Raw genomic sequence first — 26,269 nt, forward strand, 5'->3', positions numbered from 1 at the left:
TGAAGGTTTAAGAAGTGACATTTTTTAATTTGGTCACCTTTATTACCTAAATTTTGTTCCTGTTGGATGTCATGCCAGTTTTGCAATTTCCAGAATGCAAAATAAGTTCATTGGAACTGTAAGGAATATCAGACTGAAGAATCCTATCTGTGCAAAGGTGACTGGGAAACCTTCCTGCATGCAGCAGCTTGTACTGTCAAGGGACCACACAACATAAAACCAACATTTTAATAAGTTCTAGTGCCACTTATAATAGCAGAAGTCCTTGAATATGACTAGAAATAAAGAAAAATGAATGTAGAAAGAGATTGGTCTATAAAACGTACTTTGCTGGAAATGGTGATATTAGTGATGAACCAGCAATGACTGTGAGTATCTACCAATTATCTATCACAGGGAATCTGCATCACAGCGCCGCCAAAGAAAATCTACTGAGGAAAGAGTTATCGAGGTCACATGCTGGTAGAGGAGAAAGGCCATTACTGAAGTGAAAGTTTGTTTACAATCAGTAGGTGGATACACAGCAAGGGAGTTTTGCAACTCTTTTGATTAAAACTCTCAGATGCCTAGCAGGTATGCTATTCCAGTCTCCTGTGTTTCTACAACAGGTAATGACATACCGGCAGCTGAAAGCTCTCTCCAAGTAATTTTCCATAATTGTTCTCAAACACTGTCAAAAACATTGTTAATTCAGAGTAGCTAGAGAATTCCATTACTCAGAAAGATGTCTTCACTCCACTGGTCCACCAAGTTATTGGGAAAGTGTTATGTTAAATCAAAACGATGGGCAGGAGGGAAGTGGGGGGAAGTAGTCAAATAAGATTTTGAACAATCCGTATACTTCCATAGACTGTTTTAAGTTAAATGGAGGATGGAGATAAATACCTTCTCTTTCTATGGAAGACTTTCTAATTAACCTATCTCAGGAATATCGAGGTGCCTTCTTTTCCCACTTTCTGCCTTCTTACATGAAGCCCCATATGATTGGAGCTGCCTCCCTCTTTTCAAAGACACCAAACAACCTCCACTTCATCCTTCAAGACCTTGATTCCTTTGGTAGCTTTCCAGTGTTACAGTCTCCAAGGCTATGCAACGTGGCCACACACATGAGATCAGCTGCTTGTTAAGGAAATGCAAAAGGGTCAAAATAAAAGACAAGCAGCTGTCTAATTTGAGTTTGAGGCACCTATATAAATGGCTGTTGCTCCAAAGGCTGAGGAGAGAGGAGCTGCAGATGTAAGCCAAGTAAATTCACCATGAACCAGATGAAGTGTCAGGTTATTCATCTAAAGTCAGTAATGACAGCTGTGCGACTAATGCAGTTCTCTCTCATGAAGATAAGCCAACTCCCAACACTCTACAATTGTACTCTGTTCCAGGGGCCGTGGAGTGCCATTTAAAGTGGGGGCGGGCGAGGGAGCACAGATTACCTCCCAACCTGACCCTCCTCTTCTACCTCTCCGATACCCTGCCCACCAGCAGCTTAAACCATCCTATTAGTCCCTGTACCTACCTACTCCAAATCTGAGCAAGCGGTGTGGTGACTTGATGCATGGGGTCACAGAGCCACTCAGGTTTGGCTTGGCTGCCCCTCCGTCAAAGACAACGCCTAACTATTGATAGTTTGGGGCCAGGGGGTGCACAAATTAAAGGTTCTGGTGGTATGCAACTAGGTTCAGGGAAGGGCATATAAACCCTGGCATAAGAGGCTGACAGGCCAATTTGAGTGAGTAGCATTGTGACCCGGTGCCCGGGGTTGCCATGCCAATCAGGTTTGGCTTGGCCAAAAAGTGGTTGGGTCATGGCCTGGGTACCCTCCACTGGCTCCACAGCCTATGGTTTGTTCAACACTGGTTTGCTATACCATACTATTACAACCTAGCCCAGTTCTCCTCTCTGGATAGACCAGTCTGTTAGTGAACCCATCTGATGAATCCCCTACGGTTATAATAACCCTGCTGGTTCTGGGCAGAGGCTGGCCACAGTTTGTAGCTCTGGGTCTCACAGGCATGCTCTTGGGTGTAAACCATGTGTACGATATCCTTCTTGGGCAATGAGCTCCTTGCAGTTGGGCCTTCTTAAATCTCGGAACCAGGGCCTCAGCCCACCCATCCCAAGATCTCAGTTGCTTAGACAAGATTCCCCAGAGTCCACCTGGCTGTGGCAGCTCCAGTTTCTAGTTAAATCCAAGACAAGTGGCTGGAAAGCAAGGAACACAGGCTTAACAAAGAAATTTGTTTAACATTACAGTTTACTCTTAACAGAGCACACTACAGTTACAGATCTTGGGAAAATAACTAAATCCTGAACACAGCCCATTCCGCCCTCTCCCCTATGTCTGATATCACACCTCCTGTTTGCCCTGGGTTTGAGCAACATCCTTAGGCTAGGCAACCCTTCCCTGCCTTCATTATCCTGGTCTTCTTCCCTGTGTTCATGGTTTGGCCCTTTGCATAGTGAAGCATCCTTCTTTTAAAACAGTCCCTGTCCCCTTTTTGCTCATGTGCTTCAGATGGGAGATTTTTGGGGTCCACTCCCCCACCCGCGGTTGGCTTCTGTGTAGAGATTAACTAAAAGTCAATGGGCCTACCAGTAGAAAAGAGTTATTCTGCTTTGATGGCCCTTTATTGCTCTGTCATAGTTTCTCAGACATAGTCTTTCCACTAGGTGTCGAACCCCTGCTATAAAATGGATACTCTAATCCACAAAGGAAGTTGCAATACAAAATATAAGTCCCTGAAACAAATTGAAATTCACAAAACAAAATGGATTTCACAATTTGACACAGACATATTCCCAACCGGTCAAAAATATCATACAGTTACAGGACAAATTCTACCCTTGGCACTCTCAGGTACAGAGAGGCTGCACTGCAAGTTTGACTCCCAAGGAGAAATTCTATCTGGCTCAGGCCCCTATTCCTGTTATGGTTCCCAGAATGCACATGCCAGAGCAGCAGCACCAGCCCATGAGAGGGGTTAATGTGCTCCTTGCTCTTTACTCAGCCAGCTCTGTGAACTGGTACAGAAAGGATGGTGGGTGATGTTCCCTTTGGGACAGCAACTAGAAGGAAGCAGAGGTTGCACTCCCCAGTGGAATGCTGGGCAATTTGTGCAGAGGCGAAAGGAGAGTGAGGAAGAGCAAGGCTCCCTCCTTTGAATCCAGCCTTTGATCTTTCACGAGAACTGTGATGCAAAATACTTTACAGAACTAAACTGTATTGAAGAGACTAGACAGTATATGGTATATATTGCTGTCTGCTACAATCCCTCAAGCATCTCATTAATAAATAAATAAATAAATAAATAAATAATAAAATGGTTCACCAGTATAACCTATGGTGTAAATGTAAACAGATATCGTTAAATTGGTGCAAAAGGCTGTGTGAATCCTATCTGTACAAGACTGGCTTATTTCAATTTAGTTAAATTACTTTTCCATGAATATAAGATTGTTCACACTGCCTTTTGCACTGGTTTAACTATATCAGTTTAAAAGCTGATTCAAGTTACACAGATGCAACTTTTTCGTACAGACAAACCCTAGCACTGTCTCTATGTAGAAAGTTACAGAAAGGCTTTTCTAGATCAGTGGTTTTCAAACTGCAGGTCGCGACCCAGTACTGGGTTGCGGAATGGAAGGCACTGGGTTGCAGCGGCTCTGGTCAGCACCACCGACTGGGCCATTAAAAGACCTGTCGGTGGTACTGCCCAGTTAAGGCAGGCTAGTCCCTACCTGTTCTGACACCATGCTGCATCCTGGAAGTGGCCAGCAGCAGGTCTGGCTCCTAGGCTGGGGGGCCACAGGGCTCTGTGTGCTACTCCCGCCCCAAGCACAGGCTCTGCACTCCCATTGGCTGGTTCCCAGCCAATGGGAGCTGGTGGGGGCAGTGCCTGCGGGCAAGAGCCAAACGGAGCCGCTTGCATGCCTCCACCTGGGAGCTGGATCTGCTGCTGGCCACTTTCTAGGCGCAACGTGGTCCGTGGTGCTAGGACTGGCAGGAAGCCTGCGTTAGCACCCCTGCTGCACCGCTGACCGGGACCCATCCAAGGTAAGTCCGCACCCCAATTCCCTGCCCCAACCCTAAGCCCCCCCCAAACTCAGAGCCCCTTCCTGCACCCCAAACACCTCATTCCTGGCCCCACTCCAGAGCCTGCACCCCAGCCCAGAGCCTTGACCCTCTCCCGCAACCTAACCCCCTGCCCCAGCCCAGAGCCTCCTCCCACAACCATAACCCCTCATCCCCAGCTCCATTGGGTTGCGGGGATCAACAATTTTCTTCAACTGGATCGCCGAAAAAAAGTTTGAAAACCACTGCTGTAGCTCCCTTGCTTTGTAGCTCAAAGATGGCCTTGATACTCAAGGCCTCTCTAAATCCTGGAGTGGAGTAAGCAATCCTCAAATAGATTGCTGACAATGCTATCACTCTGAAGTAGAACAGTCTGCATCCAGATACTATATCTGGCTACATAGGTCAATTAATTTGGGCATGAATCTCTCCTAGTTGGACCAATCAGTAGTTGGCACCACATTTTCCAGAGAGTTCAGTATCTGAATTCCTTGGCTAAGTGATTATATCAGTTCAGCTGAAGCACAGAAAAAACCCAGACAGTATTAAATTCCAAGCACATGTTGCGAGACTCTCAGTAGTTTGTGCAGGAGCAGTGAGTCCAGTGCTCTGGAAAGAATGGCCATTTTGTCAAAAAATTCTTATTTGTGGGAGGAATGTTTTGAGAAAAATTTTCTGACATAGCTGACCACTTATCATATTGCCCACAAACTAAACAGCTTGATGAACATGAGGTTCCATAGCTGTTAAACGCTTTATGTTATTTTGTTAAGTGTACTCTTATCTTCTCCCAAAAATGAAATTACCATAATCATAGCTACAAGGAGAGAGTTACAGAAGTTAAACCAAAGTAACCCCACATTAACTGAAATTTATATTAGAAGGTTTGTAGGTGTGTTTGCAGTGTACTAAAAAATTACAAATACAGTTAAAGGAAGTGTGACTTCTCAAAAATGTCTTCTCTTTCTATCAGCCATGAGAGCGCTCCTTCCATATGCCCTGCTGGTGTCTGAATTTTCTCCTTTACAGCGACTGCCATCTAGAACAGTGGTTTTCAAACTTTTTTCTGGCGACCCAGTTAAAGAAAACTGTTGGATGTCCGCGACCCAACAAAGCTGGGGATGAGGAGTTTGGGGTGTGGGAGGGGCTCAGGGCTGGGGCAGAGGGTTGGGGTGTGGGAGGGGGTCAGGGCTCTAGGTTGGGGGTGCAGGCTCTGGAGTGGGGCCAGGAATGAGGGGTTTCAGCTCTGGGAGGGGGCTCTGGGCTGGGGAAGGGGGTTGGGGTGTGGGAGGAGGTCAGGGCTCTGGGCTGGGGATGCAGGCTCTGGGCTGGGGCCAGGGATGAAGGGTTTGAGGTGTAGAAAGGGGCTCTGGGTTTGTGGGGGCTCAGGGCTGGGGCAGGTAATTGGGGGGTGGGGTTGGGGTACAGGCTTACCTCGGGCAGCTCCCAGTCAGCGGTGCAGCGGGGGTACTAAAGTAGGCTTCCTGCCTGTCCTGGCACTGTGGACCGCGCTCTGCCTTGGAAGCAGCCAGCAGCAGATCCGGCTCCTATGCGGAGGTATGCAAGCACCTTGACGCGGCTCTCGCCCGCAAGCACTGCCCCCCCCAATTCGGAACCGGCCAATGGGAGTGTGGAGCTGGTGCTCAAGGCGCGGGTAGCACACAGAGTCCCATGGTCCCCCCACCTAGGAGCTGGATCTGCTCCTGGCTGCTTCTGGGGTGCAGCACAGTGTCAGAACAGGTAGGGACTAGCCTGCCTTAGCTAGGCAGCACCATTGACAGTACTGGGTCGCAACCCACAGCTTGAAAACCACTGACCCAACAGTCCCATTTCCAATCACAAATGGGATTAAGCAACAGTGTGTCCTTGCTCAGAGCCCTTTTGGTGTATTCTTAGCTGTGATGCTATAAAAAGCCATTCATAGCTCTTGAAATGGCAAAAACAAGTCTTATAGTCCAAAATAAGCACAGGCATTAAACCATTGAGAGCATATTAAACGTTTCAAAGGCACTCTGACACAAAAACTGCACAAAACTAACATTTCTGACTCTACCATTGAGCAGCTGGTGATGGATCTTATTGCAGAACAACATGTCTTAAGGGTGGGTGTCCACACTTTTGAGAAGAATCACATTGAGCTGCTGGAAACACAGTGTCAGGCATGAAAACAATGTGCAGCTCAATCAACATAACTAGGCTCTTTGGCCAGTGAGGTAAACACTGTTCTTCCTGATTTGTTCTATGGAGTCATGCAATGTCCCATTAGTACAAACTGTGATTGTCGACGTCCTTGAAATCGAGGTGACTAGCCTCATTATCATCATCACTCGTTCCCTGTTCTGGTCCAACTCTTCTTTCTGGTGCAGGGGATGTGGTGTGGGGCCCCTTTATAAGCACTGCTGTCAATGATATACCCTCTTGTTTCTTGGGTGACAATGCGACAAAGACCATGACTGCCTGAACAACGCACAGGGGCACAAGGAAAAAAGGCTCCTGATGCTCCCTCCTTCCTTTTGCACAGCACTGCAGGACTAGTTACTATCTAGCCCAGCAACGCAGTATTAGGCATCCTTATAACTGAAGTGCCTGGCAGTGTGCTGTTCCAATGCCATGTGGATGACAGGTTTGGAGACACATGCTGTAGGTCTCTAGCTTTCTAGACAGTAAAAAGGCGAAGGAGGAATCCCTCCTGCTAACCAATTCAGGCAGCCTTTGGCATTCACTTCAAAGAGAAGTGAATGCCCATAATAATCTGCCTGGCATTGCTGTGGATGTTGTCAAAAAGGGAAGGGGATGGGGAATCAGTGGAAACAAAAAGAAAAATAAATAAATGCAATATCCTGAGATTACAACATTGTCAAAATACCTGCTTCCTTGGTGGATATTTGCTAAAGCTGCCAAAATCTTTAGAGGCTTCAAAGGGGTGCAGCATATTGAATTATTCATTGTATTTGTACATACTTCTGATGTAAACCTCTTTTCAACTGTATGCCAAAGGATTCTAGAGCTCCACTGTCGCATTTCCTGCAACCCTCCCTGAGAAATATCTCACTGCACATGCTTTTATATTGCTAATCATTATAATTCCTCTCCTGTTGATCCTCTCACTTATGGTAGAAAATCGAGCATTTAGACACTGCGTGTGCTTTCAATACATAGGGCTAATGGCCAGACCGTGCACTGGGTATACCCTTTGGACTGCTGCTGCAGCCCCAGGACTCTAGGAGCCCAGCAGTCAGTGAGCTCCCACCCCACAAGGACAAAATGCTGGTGGATCTGCATCTGGAACTCTCCCACGCTGCTTCTCCCTTGTTCAGGCTTCCCATACCTTCCCTTTTCTGAATTAGAATTGCAGAATTCTGCCGGGCCCTCTGCACCCATGAAAGTGACATCTGGGATGAACCCTATGGGAAACATGACCTTGGCTTGGTTTCCCCTGCACTTCATGACAAGGTGAAAAGTTTCTGAAGTTCAACACTTACACAACCATTCAGCTCATCAAGAGAGAGTGGAAACAGGGCACTTTCTCTGTGTGAGCATTTCAGACCTTTCCCACTGACAGCTCCTCTAATAACTTCCATCTCCAACGGACTTTAGAAAGGCTAGTTTGCCTTTTTTCTCTGCAAGACTAACAAAAATAATCAGTGGGAGAGAAACTGGGAAAATGAAATGTTTCTGAAACGACAAGGCAAGGTAAGATTCAAATGAAAGCTGTGTCACATTCTGCTTTTTGAAACAAAGAACCCTTATTAAACATCAACTGCTCAGTTCCCCACTCAATTGCTCAAGGAAAGAGAATTGTTACTTTTTCAAACGCTAGCTTTCACCTACTGAAATGAAGGGGAGGGGAAAAAAACAACATTCTAACTAGAAACCTCCTAGAATCTCTGTATTCCTTCACTGCTGGGTGTGTCTCTCCAGCAGAGCAGCTGCAGAGACGGGAATGACTGGAAAAAGCCAGCCAGCCAGCAGCTGCTGTCAAGCTGAAAAGAGATTTGAGGGACCTGCCAAAAGAATTCCACTCCCTTTCACCCAAACCCTTTTCACCTCATTTCGGTCGCCTAGCAGCAAGCACATACACTTACTCAGCATTTTTTTCTTAGACAGGTTGCATGAAAAAAAGCAAAAGCAGCAGTGAAGGATTAGGATAGGAATAACAATGTTTCAACAATGAAACCCCTCAGGGGTTTGCTACACTCCATCATCCTGCTAGGCCTCAGTACTGCTCTGACTGCTGACAAGAAGTTTATAAAGTTCCTGTTGATTACGACTACAGGCTACAGATTGCAAAAATACTTTTTTGTCCTTTACACTTTATCTTCCAGGGCAGTGGTGGCCAAACTTTTTCTGTCCTGCCTCTCCATACCAGTAATGGGATCTGCCTGTGCCCTTCCTCCATTACTGCACAGTTGCCTCAGCACAAGAGCTTGTGCTGAAGGCAAAGCTGGGGGCAGAACTGGGTATGGGGAAGGAGCTGGGGCTAGAGGCGGAGCAGGCCTGGGGGTGGGGAGGGAATGAGGGCAGAGCTGGGCTGCAGGCAGACCAGTGGGCAGAGTGGAGCTGGGGCTGGGGCCAGAGCTGGGCTGGGGGCAGGGCACAGCTGTGTTTGGGGCTGGGGGTGGGCTAGGAGGGCAGTGGACCTGCAGCTGGGGGTGGAGCAGACTGCTCAGTGTGGAGGACTACACCTAGTGTATCATCATACTTGTATTCACATGTGAAGAAGCATGACTCCCTGTTGCTTGCCACACATGTACTTGCAGCATCAAAGGGACTTATATGAGGTGTGAGCATACAGAATTTGGGTACAAGATGTTTGCAGGATTAGGTCTAAACTTCAGTTGGCTTCAGTGGAGTTGTCTCTGCTTTGTGGCCCCAGTTCAGCAAGGTACTTAAGCACATGCCTAACTATAAACATGTGAGTAGTTCTACTGAAGGCACTGGAACTATGAACTTAAAATTTGGCACATGTTTAAGTGCTTTGCTGGATCCAGGCCTATAACAGGACTGCATTTTGATCTTTGATTTTTTTCTTGTTTGTTACAAATGTAACTAGACGTTGTTGTGCAAAGTTTCAAAGTGTCTTGATGCAATCTTTTTAAAAAAAATGTTAAAGTGTGTTCATACAAATATTTGTAGAAAAAAGGATGAAAGGAGTTGTAGACACTAGTGAAGCAAATAGCATGTTTTATTAGAAAGAGTTTTTGCAAATTCTCTTGTGCTGTATTTGTCCAGCTCTACTCTTTACATCATATAGTTAATTAAAATAGGTGTCCTTTCTCACTATGTTAGCAATCCTTCCTGTGTTGGTACAGAACACCAGTATTTGATAGCAGAACCTGTAACTTTGAGCCAAAATCTGCACATAGGAAGTCCCAAAATAGAGGAAAATTGTTGATTCTTTGCAATCCATATGTAGACACTATTGTCACAGTGATAATTCAAATAAGACTCCAAGAAAAAGGAACTCCAGACTGGAGATGTCCCAAAGGTTTGATGGCAGAAATACATGGTAAAATATTCTGGAAGGACCTTGGATTTCTTATTCCTTTTATTAATAATGGTCCTAGGCACTTTGAGGCTAACAGAGGAAAAGGAGGTAATCACCATTCATTACATTTTTGCCGTATACTGGCAAGGAGAAACGAACCAGCTTGCTGTTAATTTGTGGCTTTGAGGAAACTTTCCATCTGTCCTAAAATAAGTTAGGTCCTACTTGGGCAGGCAAACATCCCTTTCAGGTAACATCTGCTTTGATAAGTCAGATCTCGGTTTCCCTCTTAAAAGCTTCAACGACATGATGACGCTTTTGCTCCTTGCTCCCCACAATATGTTCTAAACATTCCAGTCTGTTGTCATCACTAACACATCTCCCTTCATTAATTCCCCTCCCTAGGTAAAAAAAGAAGAAGAAAAAGTAGATTCACTTAATTGTGGCAAGATAGTCAGAGGCCAGATCCTGCCACAGACTAGGGGCGTTTACATGAGGAACTTTGATTTGAGCTCCTCTTTGCTACTTGCACCAATCACTATAAAAGAAATATCTAAGATCAAAATAAGGAATTTCAAAATTCAAAATTATATTGTGATAGTGACTATTACAAGCAAACAAACACTGGTACATTTACAGTACACTAATAAAACACCAAAAATATTATGTCAATTGGTGTCATTACCGTAAGAGAAAACATACTTCTATTTGCTGCCAAGAAATGTGATACTGTATTTAGAAATACAGTATAAACAAATGTTACCCTGAAATAACTACATGTATTTAGGCACAAATCCCAAGTCAAGAAGACTGTAATCATGAAATAATAATTAAAGCAACAGATTTCTAAGATTTTTCTTTGGTGAAAATGCACTATTTTTTTAGATGTTTGGAACTCTGACTGCCCATTTACAAGGCTACGGCCTATGACCATAATATCCTCAATAAAACGTACTCAGTTCACACCGTGTTCCTAAGGGAAACAGGTTATTTGTGTTCTCTAAGGAAGTTGATTAATATAGTATATAAATCATAGCAGCAGCAGAGTAATCCCTAACAGAAGAAACACATCCTTTGCAATTGTTAAAACTGTTTATTTCCTTAAAGCAGTGCAAAGGAAGCTACATATCTATTTGTATTGTATGAGTCATTATAAAGCTGAGCCTGAAAAATAAGAATACACAAAATGTAAAAAAAAACCCACACTGCCCCTGGAAAAATTACCAGCCAGACCACATTCACATGAGATGTAACTCAAAGTTGTACTGTAATCAAAGGGCAAAATGCCACCAGTAACAAAATTTGGCCCCAAACCTCTGAGACAGACTGTTGGGAACAAATTCTGGGAGTTTTGCCATTGTCTTTAATGGGATCAAGATTTGGCCCACTGTGTTATGCTAGAGCCAAATTCTGCTTTCACTCAAATCAGTGTAAATTCAGCTGAGATCAACAGAGTTACTTTGGATTTACACAGTTGCAAAAGAGCAGAATTTGGTGTCTTACTCTCTGCTGGTATAGCTATTGTGTATTTAGTTATGAAACTGTCAGGACTTCTTTTTTTTCCCCATATACTGCACCTTTAAATTTCTAGGGAGTTTTAGATGCAGAAATAAGTAGCCACTTTGTGTTCTGTTCAGTGCAGTTTGTGAAAAGAAACACAAACGTCATGTACTCGCTAAGACTATTTCCTTTTTTTGTTCTCTTTATCTGAAAGAAAAATTAATTCTGGTTGTACTTGTTTGTGGTTTGTGCATAGAAAAAAACATAATTAGATGCATCAAATGAAAAATGTTTGCAGAAAGAGTAGCAGTACCTGTCGCAGGAGCTCCTCCTGGCGCATCCTAATTCTCTCCCTTTCCATTTGGATCCTTTGAAGCCTCAGCTTCTGTTGCTGCTGCTGCTGGGTAGTCAGTGCATTTGGCATGTTCAGCAACCCACCTTGAGGGTTCTGGGTAGGATGGCTCTGCTGGGACATGGTTGTACTTGGTGTCATTTGTTGCGGGTGTTGGTGATTCATTACTATGAAAGAGAATGATAGACCTGGTTATGTTTCAGTGTCTGAATTCTACTTTAAGACAACAGAAGGCCCAGTACATATGTTCTCCATCTGTGTTCAGTGTACAGTTATTGTTCACACATGGATAAATAGCAACTACTCCCTCTGATGAGATTTGACATACGTAATTATTTAATAATTAGTTGTCGTTGTTTAAGATTCAAAACCAAAAGTTCAGTTTAGGATAAGCCCTGATATGTTCCAATACTTATCTAACGTTATATAGTAAAGTATATAATTTTTTTTCTAATTCAATACATTTCCTTGTACATGACTAAGTCTACAGCATGTAACAACCTGGTTGAAATATTTTCATTATTTACATGTTTATTTTATTGACGAAGCTAACTGAATTATTGTAGAATGAGTCAGTGGTCTTGACAGTTTTGTAACAGTGTTGTTTTTCCACAACTAGTGGAAAAAGAACTTCTGTACATCATTAGTGGAGCTAACACTGTCCCATGAATTAGGGGCTAGTCTGTGATGCAGGAGACCCAGGTTCAATTCCCTGCCTTGCTATAGATTTCCAGTGTGACACTGGAGAAATCACTTAGGCCCAGATCCTCAAAGGTATTTAGGTCCCTAACTTTCACAGATTTGAAGCCTTATTCTCTCTCAGCCTCATCCCTAAAATAGGAAATAATAGCTTTTCCCCACCTCACAGGATAAAATACATTAAAGATTGCGAGGCACACCAATACTAAGGTAACGAGGGTCATAAAGTGCCATAGAGAAGGAGGGAGTGTTATATGATGAGAACCAATGACAAGCATGGCTCTTAGAAGTAACAAAATTAGTTCAGCAGAGGATGATACCAGATACCAACAAGAGCTGCAGTGAAGCTAGATAGCTTTTTACCCAATTATTAAAGCTCTGACAGTTTCAAGGTAGGTGAAGCAATAATAAATAAAGTACAAACAGAGTTAATCTGAATTACGAGCACTTTCATAAATAAAAAAACAAAGAATAGTTGCCCACTTTTCCTGACAGATGTTTTTGTGCCTTTTGAACAAAGAGTACCTCTTTTTTTCCACATAGCCTCAGCCATTTTGTTTTTCGGCTGCAGTCAGTGGAAAGTTAGCCATCTGTGCTTACACTATGAGAACAGTTATGAATAGCAAAACAGTGTAATTTACAGGTTGCTGATACATTAAACCAGCAGTTCTCAAACTTGTTCTGCCGCTTGTGCAGGGAAAGCCCCTGGTGGGCCAGGCCGGTTTGTTTACCTGCCGTGTCCACAGGTTCAGCTGATCGCGGCTCCCACTGGCCGGCAGTTCGCTGCTCCAGGCCAATGGGAGCTAATGGGAGTGGTGGCCAACACATCCCTTGGCCTGCTCCGCTTCCCGCAGCCCCCATTGGTCTGGAGCAGCGAACTGTGGCCAGTGGGAGCCACGATCGGCCGAACCTGCAGACGTGGCAGGTAAACAAACCAGTCCGGCCTGCCAGGGGCTTTCCCCTGCATAAGCGGCGGAACAAGTCTGGGAACCACTGCATTAAACCAATCTCTTTAGCAAAATTAGGAGGGAAAAAACACCCTGCATTGAGAGAATATACCAGCAATAAACTGGATTCCATGTGCCTTTCAAAATGCAGACTTTTAAAAGTTTTTACTAAACAGAATAGCCCAAATTTATCACTGGTGTAACTCCATTAGGTCAACTGAGTCAGATAAGACTGACTTTCCAGTCCACAGTTTACGTCATGGTGTACACTACAAACTTATGTTGGTATAACTAGGTAGCTCCAAGTTGTGGAAAATCCATACCCCTGAGCAACATAGTTATACCAACCTAATCCCTTGTGTAGATAGTGCTATGTCGATGGGAGGGCTTCCGCCACTTGGGGAGGTGGAGATCTATGCAGATAGAAGCAGCTCTCCCATCTGTATAGGGAGCATCTTCATTAAGCTCTACAGTGGTGCAGCTGCACTGATGCAGCACTGTAAGTGTAAATAAGCCCTTAGTCTCTTTTCAAAATGAAAAGTATAATCAATTAGAGATTACAAAGACTAATTTAGATCTGTTTACAATAGAGGCATATGTAAATCTTTCAAGATTCTTAGGTTGTATGTATAGAATGTCTGATATAGTTAATGTCTTACGAAGAAGATCTAGATATTCCTCAGCAAACTTTATTAATATTTGAAACCTTATCTGTGGGAGCATTCAGATTTGGAGTAGACCCATCAAACCACACCCTTGATGGAGTATTCAAAACAACATTTGCCTTTGGAGGATAGCTCTGCAGAGGGAAGGTGAGGAGGGGAAGCTTTTTTTCAAGTAAGATTGATTTAACTGCACTGAAACTAACTGAATGCTCCCCAAACAACACCAGAAATAGACTGGTCAGAGAGTTAGGCTGTGTCTACACTGCCAATTTCAGTACTAAAACTTTAGTTGTTCAGGGGTGTGAAAAAACATCTCCCTGAGCAATGAAAGTTTTAGCACTGAAAAGTGCCAGTATAGACAGCGCTTTATCGCCAGGAAAGCTACCACTCCTCATTCGGCGTGGGTTTTTTTTTAATCACCAGGAGAGCTCTCCCCCAGCAATAAAGCGTGTTTACACTGCCCATGTCACAGTGCTGCCATGGCTGCGCTATAACATGGGCATTGTAGACATGCCGTGTCACTCAAATCAAGATAGGTTGTTCTGTTCAAATTCAGGGACCACCGATCACGGGCAGAATTCTTTCTCAGCTGGTGGCTGTTCAATGATATATATGAAATAAAACAACAGTCTCAGTGCAGCTCCTCAGTTGAGCATGTAATCAAAAGACAGTCAGAACAGGCACTCTCAGCAGTGCGACTGATTTGGGCCTGGAGATTGAACCACCCTCTGATCCCTAGACGTGGTTCTCTCCAGGATTGGGCTGGGGCAAAGAGGTGATATAGGGCAAGGTGGGGAAGCCTGCATTACCGTTTGTGCTCCATGTTATCCATGGGTGGAATTCTTCAGTTTCCAGTATTGTCAATCCAATACTTTACATGAGCACTAAAACAGTGAACTTAATTTCCTCTGTCCCCACAAAAACAAAACAAAAAGCCAACCAACGAACCAAAATAATAACAACTAACAATGAAGTTCTCCACATGCATTGTCTGAATCCAGATTGGATAATGGTTGGCAGCCACAAATTTCCTTAAAAGTTTATTGACCTTCTCTGCACTGTTCCATTGCCAGTCCCGTAAGTAAGGAATAACCCAAATAGACAAGCTTCCCTCTCCAAATAAGAACACCCCTAATCTCAAAACACTGTCTTATAAGGAAAATGCTAAAGAAGTTTTTCCTTCCAAAGAAACAGGGATTTTTATCTCTTATCTTTTTCTTATTGTTGCTTCTATCACAAAGAAAGCCAAAATTTTAACTGGTTTCTCTTCCTGTCTGCAGACCAGGATGAGTTTATATTATGTGGATGTCTGACCTTCAGAGTATCTGGTCTTGCAGTATTGTAGATAACAATAAAGACAGAATGAGCAACAGAGACTATTGCAAAACAGCAAGCACTACTCAAACTATGTTTCTGAGGCCTTGTCAACACTACACAGTTTTGTTGACTCAAGTTACACAGACAATCAGAAACTGGTTTAATTACATCACTTGTGGGTGTCAACAGCTGGTGCTCTAACATCAACAGTGAGATCAGTGCACTGTGGGTAGCTATCCCACTGTGCTACTCGCCACCTTCTGCAGCTAGGAGTTGTGGGATGGTGAAGTGGATTGCAGTGCATCATGGACGCGGGCTCAATGTCCTACGATGTAGGTTTTTCTGTCCCAGGATTCCATGGGCTTTCAACTGCATTTTATGGCATTTTTCAATAGCCCCTGTTTACTGACAGACAGTCAGTCATCTCTGTCTGAAAGGATGGATCCTGAACTGCTCTCTACTGTTGTGGCTGCTGTTATGAACATGTCACAGATGGTCATGCAGTAGATCATGAACACCCAATCTGAACAGGAATCAAAGTTGCCTGACTTGCTGTGTGCAATGGAAAGAAATTACATCAGATTACTTTTGGCATTCAGGGAGCAGCAGAACACATTGGAACATTAGTTCTGGGCTGGGGAAACAAGCACCAAGTGGTGACATCGTTATGCAGGTCTGGGATGACAAGAACTTTCTGATGTGGAAAGCTACCTTCTTGTGCAGAACTCGCCCCAGCACTGCGGCTCAAGGACACCAAAATGAGAACTGCCTTCTTGGTGGAGAAGCACATGGCGATCACTGTGTGGAAGCTGGCGACTCCAGACTGCTACCGGTCAGTCACAAATCAGTCTGGAGTCAGGAAGTCAACTATTGGGGCTGTGTTAACGCAAGTGTGCAAGTCCATTAATCACATGGACTATGAAAGACTGTGACTCTTGGTTATGTGCAGGAAATAGTGGATGGCTTTGTGGCAATGGGAAACCCTAGCTGCAGTGGGGCAATAGGTGGGAGACGTATTCCAATTTTGGCCCCAGATCATCTTGTGATGGAGTATATCAATACAAAGGGATATTTCTCTATGATACTTCAGGATAACTGTGAGTGTTTCACTGACATCAACGCAGGGTGGTCCAGGAAGATGCATGACACATGCATCTTCAGGAACACTAGCACGTATATAAAGCTCCAAGCAGGAACTTTCTTTCCAGACCAGAAGATTCCAGTGGGGGGATGTTGAATGTCCATAGTGATCCTGAGAGACCCAGCACACCCCTTACTCCCATGACTCGTGAAGCCTTATATGGGAAACCTGGACAACAGCAAGAAATGCTTCAACAATAGGCTGAACAGGTGCAGAATGACTATAGAATATACCTCTGGCAGATTAAAAGCATTCTGGTGCTGCCTTTATGGCAGGTTAGGCCTAAATAAGGAAAATGTTCCTGTGGTCATAGAAGCCTGCTGCATGCTCCATAATATTTGTGAGGCTAAGGGTGAAAAGTTTCCCCTAGGGCGGAATGTGGAGGTGGATCGCCTGGCTGCTGGATTTGAGCAGCCAGATACCAGGGCTATTAGAAGGGCACAACAGGGAGCTATCTGAATCAGAGAGGCTTTGAGGTGACATTTTGACAATGAGCACCAGTAATCTCTCTTTCTGTACAGTACTCTGCCATGCTTTTGTTAGCTTGCTGCCTTGCATGAAAATTGTGATGATTCCTGCCCAGAATTTGTAGTCAGCAAATGATCACATTGCTACTATGTATTACTCCCAGCAGCAACCACTACCTGTAGAAGACAAATAAAGATTGGTTATCTTTCAGAAAGTTTGTTTTTATTTAATATCAATTAACAACGCATACAAAAGGTTTGGTGGGAAAAGAGATAAGAGTGCAGGGCAGTGCAAGCTCTAACAGCTGCGTGTAAGTCCAATTATCATTTTGGAAGCTGTCTGAAGGGGTGGAGTGAATGGTGTACTGAGATGTTCTGGGAAGTTGCAAGGAATGTGTGGGAAGAGTTTGGGAAGGGCATGGAAAGCAGTTCTGTATCAGCTGCAGGGGGAAGCGAGTACTACCTGGAGCATGATTAGGGAATTCAACATCTCTGTTTGCTCCTCCATAATTTTTATCATCCACTCATGCCCCTTTACAATGTGCTCCTCACTCTTCTTTCTGTCCTGCCTTTCTATTTTAAATTTTTCCTTCATGATCTCTCTCCACTCTCTGTGTTCTCTTTTTTCGGACTCTGAGGATTGGAGTACTTCTCGGAACATGTCCTCCTTGCTCCGCCTTTGTCACTTCCTTATCTGGAAGAGGTGTTCCATCGGTGTGTAGAGGGTTCCCCTGAAGATCACATCTACAAAAGCATAAGAAACATGATTGTAAGTTCACACACAGCACTGAATCATTATAATAAAATACACCTCTTTTTTACATACACATCACTTTCTCACTGCCCTCTTGGCAAGCACGCATTTCGGCAAACACCCTAAACACCGCGAGTTCGGCTGGGGAGGAGTGGGGGGTTCAGTGCTCAAGATGGGGCAAAGGGTCTAGGTGTTTTTTAAGGGGATCACTGCAGGTGACTAGGGACAAAATTGTGAATTCTGCCACTATTTTCCACAGGCAGGGGTCATTGAAGCAGATATCTCACTCCTGAGCATTAGCAAGGATGCATCTCCTGCACATGTGCAGCTTCAGATCTGGTCCCTATGCTGCTCGCCTGTGTGCCGCTTTGGTCCCTGCACAAGTGATTGCTGATTGGCACAGGAAAGTTTCCTACAATGAGGGAAGGAACACACCAGCTCTGCCAAGGAACCTCCAGCAGAGGATTGGTGAGTACCTCCAGGACAGTTTCCTAGAGACCTGTCTGGAAGATTCCCATGAAATCTCGGTGTGCATTAACACGCTGTTCAGCCACACAGGGAAATGTGGAGCACACAGAAACACATCTAGTCTTGTACATTTCTATCCCTTCACCCAATTCTAGAATATACAGAGCAAAGGACAGCTCTACCTCATATAACCGAGCAGCATCAACTCAAAAAGATCACTCACCAGGGCTCTCCTCTCCTGCATCATGCACGCCAGAGACGGACTGCTGGGACTGGCTAGACCCTGCTGCATGCTCCACATCATCCTCCAACTCGACCTCCTCGTCCATGACTCCATCCTTGGGGTTGAGACCACTGTCTGCTGCCTCCAGCCCCAATGAAGTATCAATGGGGCTCATGAAGGTGGGGTTGCCGCCAAGAATGGCATCCAGCTCCTTATAGAAGCGGTAGGTCTTTGGCAGAGCACCAGAGCACAGTTGGCCTCCCGTTCCTTCTGGTATGCCTGCCTCAGCTCCTTTATCTTCGCATGGCATTGCTGCATGTCCTAGTTGTAACCCTTATCCAACAAGCCATGGGAAACCTGTCCATAGGTATCAAAGTTCCTAAGACCGAAGCATAGCTGGGACTGCACAGCCTCCTCTCCCCACAGACCCAACAACTCAGGTGTGCTCCAAGTGAGAGAGCGTTTGCTGCGTGGAGCCGCCATGGTCAGCTGGAAAGATATGATGTGAGTTTTCCACACAGAGCAAACAAGAAGTGGAATTTAAAAAACTCTGAGCCTTCAAAATGGGAGGGGCGGATGCCTGTGTACCTGAGTGCAGGGCCGTGGAGTCTGAACTGCTGACCAGAGCGTCCATGATGTGGCATTGTGGAACATCTCCTGGAGGCCACTTACAACGGCATAACCAAATGCGGCGTCTACACTGACACTTTGTTGATACAACTTTGCTGCAAAAAGCTCTATACCTCTCATCAAGGTGGCTTTATTTTGTTGGCAAAGCAGAAGAGTTTTGCCAACAGAAGGAGCATTGCAGTGTGTATGCTTCCACTGTTTTGTCGACAAAACTGTGTAGTGTAGACAAGGCCTAAGACACAGAGAGGGTCTGTTTGTCTTCTCATGTAAATCAGGAGTAACTCCGCTGAAGCCTAATGAGTTACATCATGTAAAACTGGGGTAATACTGCAAAAAGTTATGCAAGTACTTAACTTTGCATATGTATGTAAGCATATGTTTAAATCTCTGCAGTATCTGAGCCTAAGTGAGGAGAATCAAGCCCAGCATCACTGATCTCTTGAGGAAAATCACAATATATTAGATTCTTCTTAAGTGCAAATCTTTTAAAAGTATGGGACAAATGTCAAATGCTGGGGCAGAAAAAGGCTATGAAAATATCACTGGACAAACACCCTGCCCGTGCAGATTCTCTGGGGGAAGAGCAGGGTGACAGCCTGCATTGTAGCAGTCTTATGGAATGTGTTAGTCATGGATGTCTACTGGCACAGCTACACTGGAGAGTTTACAGCAGCGCAGAGCTCTCTAATATAGCAGCTCTAAGCTGACAGGAGAGAGCACTCCCATCAGCTTAACTACTCCTGCCCCTGCGAGTGGCAGAAGCTATGTCGGCGGGGGAACTTCTCTGAGGCTTCTCTGAGGCTACAGAAGACAGAAGGGGAAGAATAGGACAATGCTCCAGAGGTGAACCTCCTAGTGTTATGCCCCCCGCTATCCCTCCAAAACAGATCTGAGTCTTTCCCTTCATGGAAGTGGAAGGGAAAATCTGGCTCTCTATTTGTAAACTAGTCACTTAAACTAGTCACTTCTGAATACTGAGTCTGTATTCGGGAATTAGGTCACTGAAATGTACAACTTATAAAGTACTTTCTTTCCTCTGCTTTCCAACAATTTTATGACTGTTACATGCTATAAGCTTGGACTTGCATGCTTATGTTAGTGCAGTGAACCATTTAAGCATCACAGGAATATAAAAAATTACATGACACTGCTTGACCCCTGAGTGATTAAGTGCACTATACAGTATACAGTTATTTTACTAAAAAACAAACAAAACAAAAAATCAGTCATTTCACTTCCAACAATAAACTACTTCTATCAGCTGAATCTGACATCATGATTTACCTGAAGGAACATTTTGAAAGTTTCACTGGAGAAGATGGTAGTATCTTATATGAGAGCCCTTTATATTAGAACACTGTGGTACAGACAGGCTGCATCAGACTGGGGAGGAAAGGGCTTCTAAAAAAGGAGAGAAGATAAGCTCTGATGGTGCCTGGGCCTCTGGTGACTGTAGCTGTGTCTACCAACCAAAACCACGGGGGCCTGGATGTGGGAGGCAGGAGGGAGTGTCTTTTCTTCCCTTAGATAAGGAGATGGAAGTGCCCAACTGACTCTGCTTCATAATGTGATTTGCTCGTGGGCCCAGCTGATGCTGCGCTTTCACTGCAATATGTGCCCTCCAGCCATTTTCTGCCTCTTGTGTTTGAATTTAGGGAAGCATCTTAAAACACGCCTATAATGTACAAAACAAAACAATACTGATTTCAAATACAGCAGGGAACAAAGGACAGGTAGGACCACTCCACTGCCTGTGCTCTCTGGCCCTTCTCCACAGTTGGTTCTGTGGATCTAAGTTCTGCTGGAACATTGGTCCTTGCCAGGCAGAACTTGGATCCACAGAGAAATGGTGCAGTTCTAGAACTGTCACTCCTAGGATGGGTCTTTAGAAGGGCCTCCAAGTTCTGGATCACCCAGAACTATTCCTGTAGGCCAGTTTGAGTCTTCAGACAAGTCAGTTTTTCCAGCCTACATTGCTTGTGCAATGGGGATGAGATAATTATGTATCAGCATAACTATCAGTTCTACAGGCATACAGTTTTTCCATAACCATAGCTCACCAGACACATTGAAAATGTTAGATATAGGTTTTTTGCAGTGTTGCTGTAGCTGTATTGGTCCCAAAATATAAGAGACACAAGGTTGGTAAAGTAATTGGACCAATTTCTGTTGATGAAAGAGACAAGCTTTCAAGGTACACAGAGCTCTTCTTAAGGTCTAGGAAAGATGCTCAGAGTGTCACAAGCTGGAGCAGATTGTTCAGCATAAGTAGTTAACACCTATTCTAACAGACCATCCAAGGTGAAGTGGCACCTTTGCAGTCATAGGACAAAAAAGGAAGGTTACTGGGTTACAGATTGTAATAATAAGCCAGACATCCAGTGTCTTTATTAAGGCCATGTCTATACTACAATATTATGTCGACCTAACTTATAGTGGCATGCAGCCACCAGAGTTATTACATTGTTTGCGTATGTGCACACTTGGCTTCTTGTGTTGGCACAGCGCGTCCTCACCAGCTGTGTTTGTATTGATTGTATTGTCAGCGGTGCCTGAAAGCCAGTAACAGTCGACGCAAGAGTACATTTATGAAGTCTGCATATGATACCAAGCTGGGAGGGGTTGCAAGTGCTTTGGAGGATAGGATTATAATTCAAAATGAGCTGGACAAACTGGAGAAATGGTTTGAAGTAAATAGGATGAAATTCAATAAGAACAAATGCAAAGTACTCCACTTAGGAAGGAACAAACCAGTTGCCACATACAAAGTGGGAAATGACTGCCTAGGAATCGCAGAAAAATATCTGGGGGTCACACTGGATCATAAGCGAAATATGTTTCAACAGTGTAACGCTTGCAAAAAAAGCAAACATCATTCTGGGATGTATTAGCAGGAGTGTGTAAGCAAGATATGAGAAGTAACACTTCTACTCTACTCCATGCTGATTAGGCCTCAGCTGGAGTATTGTGTCCAGTTCTGGGCACCACATTACAGGAAAGATGTGGACAAACTGGAGAAAGTCCAGAGAAGAGCAACAAAAATTATTAAAGGTCTAGAAAACATGATCTATGAAGGAAGATTGAAAAAATTGAGTTTGCTTAGGCTGGAAAAGAGAAGACTGGAGGGGACATGATAACTGTTTTCAAGTACATAAAATGTTGTTACAAGGAGAGGGAGAAAAATCGTTCTTCTTAACCTCCGAGGCTAGGACAAGAAGCAATGCTCTTAAATTGCAGCAAGGGAGGTTTAGATTAGACATTAGGAAAAACTTCTTGTCAGAGTGGTTAAGCACTGGAGTAAATTGCCTAGGGAGATTGTAGAATCTCCATCATTGGAGATTTTTAAGAGCAGGTTAGACAAACACCTGTCAGGGATGGTCTAGACAATACTTAGTCCTGTGATGAGTTCAGGGGATTGGATGAGATGACCTCTCGAGGTCTCTTCTGGTCCTATGATTCTATAAGCAATGCACTGCCTCCACTGATACCACATCAACCTAATTACATCGACTGTGACTCTACGCTGATCAGGGAGGTGATGTTACTAAATGGGCATAGAGAGGCACTTATGTTGGTGGGAGCCAAATGTAAGTGAAGATACTTCAACAGCTAGGTCGATGCACGACAACTTACTTTGACCCGACCGTGCAGTGTAGACCAGGCCTCAGATCATGATTTTTAGTTTCTAGCAAAGTTATGAATTTAGGCTCCCAGGCTCAACAGATATTTCAGCTTCCATTTGTTTAACTGTACTTTTTACCAGGGTATCAGCTGGCAAGTCTTATTTAAAATGGGGAATTACATCCCTATGACTTGAAAATCAGTTTTCCCTGGTGAGAAAATTCCCTTCAAATTCTTAAATGGTTCACATATAGACAAATATGGGTCTGATTCTTATCTAACCAGATTTATGCCAGTATAACTCCATGAGAGATACCTTTGATTTACGCCAGCATAAATGCAATCAAAATGAGGTCCCATAAATAAGGTCGAGACATGCTGTGTCTTACTTTTGTGAACTCAACAAAGATATCTAGCTCCTCAGGTTTTATGTATGTGCAACTTGCACACGCAGCATGCTGCTTTACTTCATTATGGAACTTTAGCAACTTAGAAATCTAAATCAGATCAAAACAAATATCTCCCTGGAATAAACAAGGGAAAATAAGGATGCTTCCAGTATGTTTTTAATCAGAACCCCTCAAACAAAAGGATTTTGTACAATCATTTCACTTACAATACATAAGCATCCTCCAGAATCACTGGAGAAAAACCTAGTCTACCTCCTTGCCAGTGGGAGAAACTACCCTCTCTCCCATTCAGAGAACACCCCATACCATCTCCAGACCTGCATCTGAAATTAAAACTTCATTCTGGCACAAACCTTGCTGGGCATTATTAAAAACATGAGACATCTGTAATCCCACCTTACATTTCAAATGCTGAAGTCAGACTCACCTCAGAGGACCCTTGTGGTGGGATTCACCCACTATTATGGCTGGTGGGATTTCTGCCAGAGGAATGCAGCTTTAATTCCTGCCAAGAACTCTGCCAGTTGGGGTTTCCGAGAGGATAAATTGAATCAGTACATTCCCCGTACACCCAGACTTTCTTCCTGGCCAGCACCCAAATTTTCTGAGCTGTGCTGGCCCCACACAACCTCTCTGATGCAGAGACAGTAATGGATGCTTTCTGATGCCTCAACCTATCCTGGTGCACTTTCTGCCTCTCTTCCAAAGTCTGTGCTGGCAAAAGCCAGCAGAAATGACGTAGTGATTCATCTTCTAGTAGGCATGAAAAGAGCACTTCATCCAAAGCCTTATGGTGGTCTCAATTTCCCTTATTATATAAAACATCTTTGTATGCCATAAAATCAGATGGTTTGCTCACCTTGATCATGAATAGTTTCCTCTTTGTCTTATGATGGAGAAAAGTAATCACCTCCAATTTTTACTTGTGGCAACGTCTATGACTTTCCCCAATATATTATGTATTTGCCCTGTCACTTTCACTATTGTTTAGACCTTCAAGAATCTAAACAAACAATTACTCAACTCATTATGGCTAAAGTCAAAATTCATTTTCCCAGGAAACGTTTTATTTGGGGCTCCTAGATGAACCCCAGTGTACACTTTTACCAGATCTATACCAGCAAAGCTAATTCTCAGCTTTACAAATATTTACAAATTAAATATTGCAACAGATATGGTCTCTACAACATCTAACTCTTCCAAAAGTAAATCTCTATGGGTATGTCTACAATGCAATTAAAAACCCATGGCTAGCCCGTGCAAGCTGAATGGGGCCAAGGGGCTGCTTAACTGCAATGTGGACATTTGGGCTTGGGCTTCAGCCCAAGCTCTGGGACTCTCCCATCTAACAGGGTCCTAGAGCTCAGGCTCCAGCCCAAGCACAAATGTCTACACTGCAAGTAAACAGCCCCTTAGCCTGAGCCCCACAAGCTCAAGCCAGCTGGCATAGGCCAGCTATGGGTGTCTAACCGCAGCGTAGACATACCCTGTACAATAATTTATAACAAATGAAGTGCTTCGCCAGAGAATTACCAGCATTTTTTTAGCAGTTTCCTTTCAAGGGTCAACAGCAACATGAAAATCACATTTCCATCAAAAAATCTTTTTAAGTGCTATTTTATCAAAACCTCAGATTACTATAATCAAAAGATGAGACAATACAAGTATATTTCTCTCTATTATTTCAGTTTGTTTACTCTGACATTTTACAGCACATGGTATATAGTCAGTTTCAAGATTTGCCCTGTATAGTCAAATAGGTGCCTATCTTGCAATGAAATCAATTTGGGCAAATCCCTGCATGCACACATGCATAAATTACTTCAACGCGAAGTTTCTCCTATTGTTTGTATGGGGCATCCACAGAGCAACAGGGGAAAGAAACATTAGGAGGGTGAGGAGCAGGGCTGGCTCCAGGCACCAGCTCAGCAAGCAGGTGCTTGGGACGGCCAAGGGGAAGGAGCGGCATGTCGGACTCTTCGGTGGCAATTCACCAGCGGGTCCCTTGGTCCCTCTCGGAGGAAAGGACCTGCCGCTGAATTGCTGCTGAAGAAGAAAGCGGCGTGGTGGAGCTGCCGCCAATCGCAATGGCAGCTTCTTCCCCCTGCCGTTTGGAGCAGCAAAAACCCTGGAGCCGGCTCTGGTGGGGAGTGGGAAGAAGAAGGAAAATGCAGGTGTAGCAGCTGAAACTATTTTGAATTCATTTGTTTGGTGTTGGCTAGATTTCAAGTTGACAGTGTCCCATTAAACTGGCAATTCAGTATCAGAAACATAGTTCTCATGGAATACCAATCAATGGATAAACAGCCCGTCTACCTACAAATCTGAGATTTATTTTGAAAAAAAATGCCCACCAGCTTGTCTTTCATCAAACTTGGATTACTATTCAACCTTTCTTGGAATGACCCCAAACTCTTATGGATTTCCTATCTCTTTTCTCATGTGAACCATGTAGTTGACCTCTTTTTTTACTAAGTAGGTTACAATAAGACTTTTGTTGCATATATTTAATGCCACTCTCACTTATGGCCTGATCTCACCCACTGAAGTCAATGGAAAACTCCCTTTGATGCCAACCAGCACTGGATCACTCCTTTTCAGTGTAAGTATATTCTATACATGGCTGATCTTTAGGATATAATCATATTACAGTACAAACACTTATTGTAGTACTTGCTTGATTTCATTGTCACAGTATTAGTTTTTTTATTTATGTTCATTTCCTACTGTGCATTCTTGTTCTATAAACTTTAAGAACAAACTATTTTTTGTAGATGGTTTATGGATATATTAAGATTTTACTATGCAGAAAAGATAGAATTTGCGTCACAAGAAAAACCTCACAATTCAACACGAATGCTGGTTTTAGTCCAGTGATATTCATCTGGCAATCCAGTGGTGTTGTATAACATAAAATGTGCAACAGTATTCTACCCTGACATGTTCCAAAAGGCAAGTTTAAGGTGGCATTTCTAATTTGACTCTCTTATAACAAACAGATTTGTTCTGCAGAATGATGCAAGCCTGCTCAATGGGCAGCTATTATACAACTTACCAGCGCAGATAAAAGTGAACAAAATGTATGGGACAAACTGAGGTCTAGAGTAAGTAGCTATAAATTCATTAGAGTCAATGGAGTTGCAACCACTTGTCCAGGTCTGAAGTTGGCCCAATCTGATTTTCTTTATCCAATTAATAAATAAGTTAGATTTTCAGACATTGGCAGAGAGACTTTTAAAATAACGTTCTTTGCTGGATATAAACAAAGCAGAGATCATTTTGTGGTCAAAAGAATCTGCAAGCAGCAGAAGCCAAATAATGCAGGTGTAAATTATTTCTGACATATATGCCGAACTGATTGTACCAACTTTTATTTATTTCAGTGTCAAGCATCTGGGTGCAGCTGTGGATTTCTTTTCCCCACTCTGTTTATAGGCAGTCCATAGCCTAATTCATATGAACTCGCCAGCATCAGGTGTCACGCAGCACAGTCTGATGAAAAACATATGTCTGCAGAG

At 43.7% G+C, this 26,269-nt stretch overlaps 1 protein-coding gene across 1 annotated transcript in view; it reads right to left on the bottom strand.

Moving 5' to 3' along the window:
• WWTR1 (WW domain containing transcription regulator 1) overlaps positions 1 to 26,269 on the bottom strand; it is a 119,978-nt gene that overhangs the window by 11,846 nt on the left and 81,863 nt on the right. Inside the window, exon 3 of the mRNA XM_050966064.1 lies at positions 11,371 to 11,576. Coding sequence (XP_050822021.1) covers positions 11,371 to 11,576 — 206 coding nt within the window. The remainder of the gene's footprint in view (positions 1 to 11,370; positions 11,577 to 26,269) is intronic.

Source organism: Gopherus flavomarginatus, chromosome 8 (genome assembly GCF_025201925.1).
Source record: "Gopherus flavomarginatus isolate rGopFla2 chromosome 8, rGopFla2.mat.asm, whole genome shotgun sequence".
NCBI classification, from domain to species: Eukaryota; Metazoa; Chordata; order Testudines; family Testudinidae; genus Gopherus; species Gopherus flavomarginatus.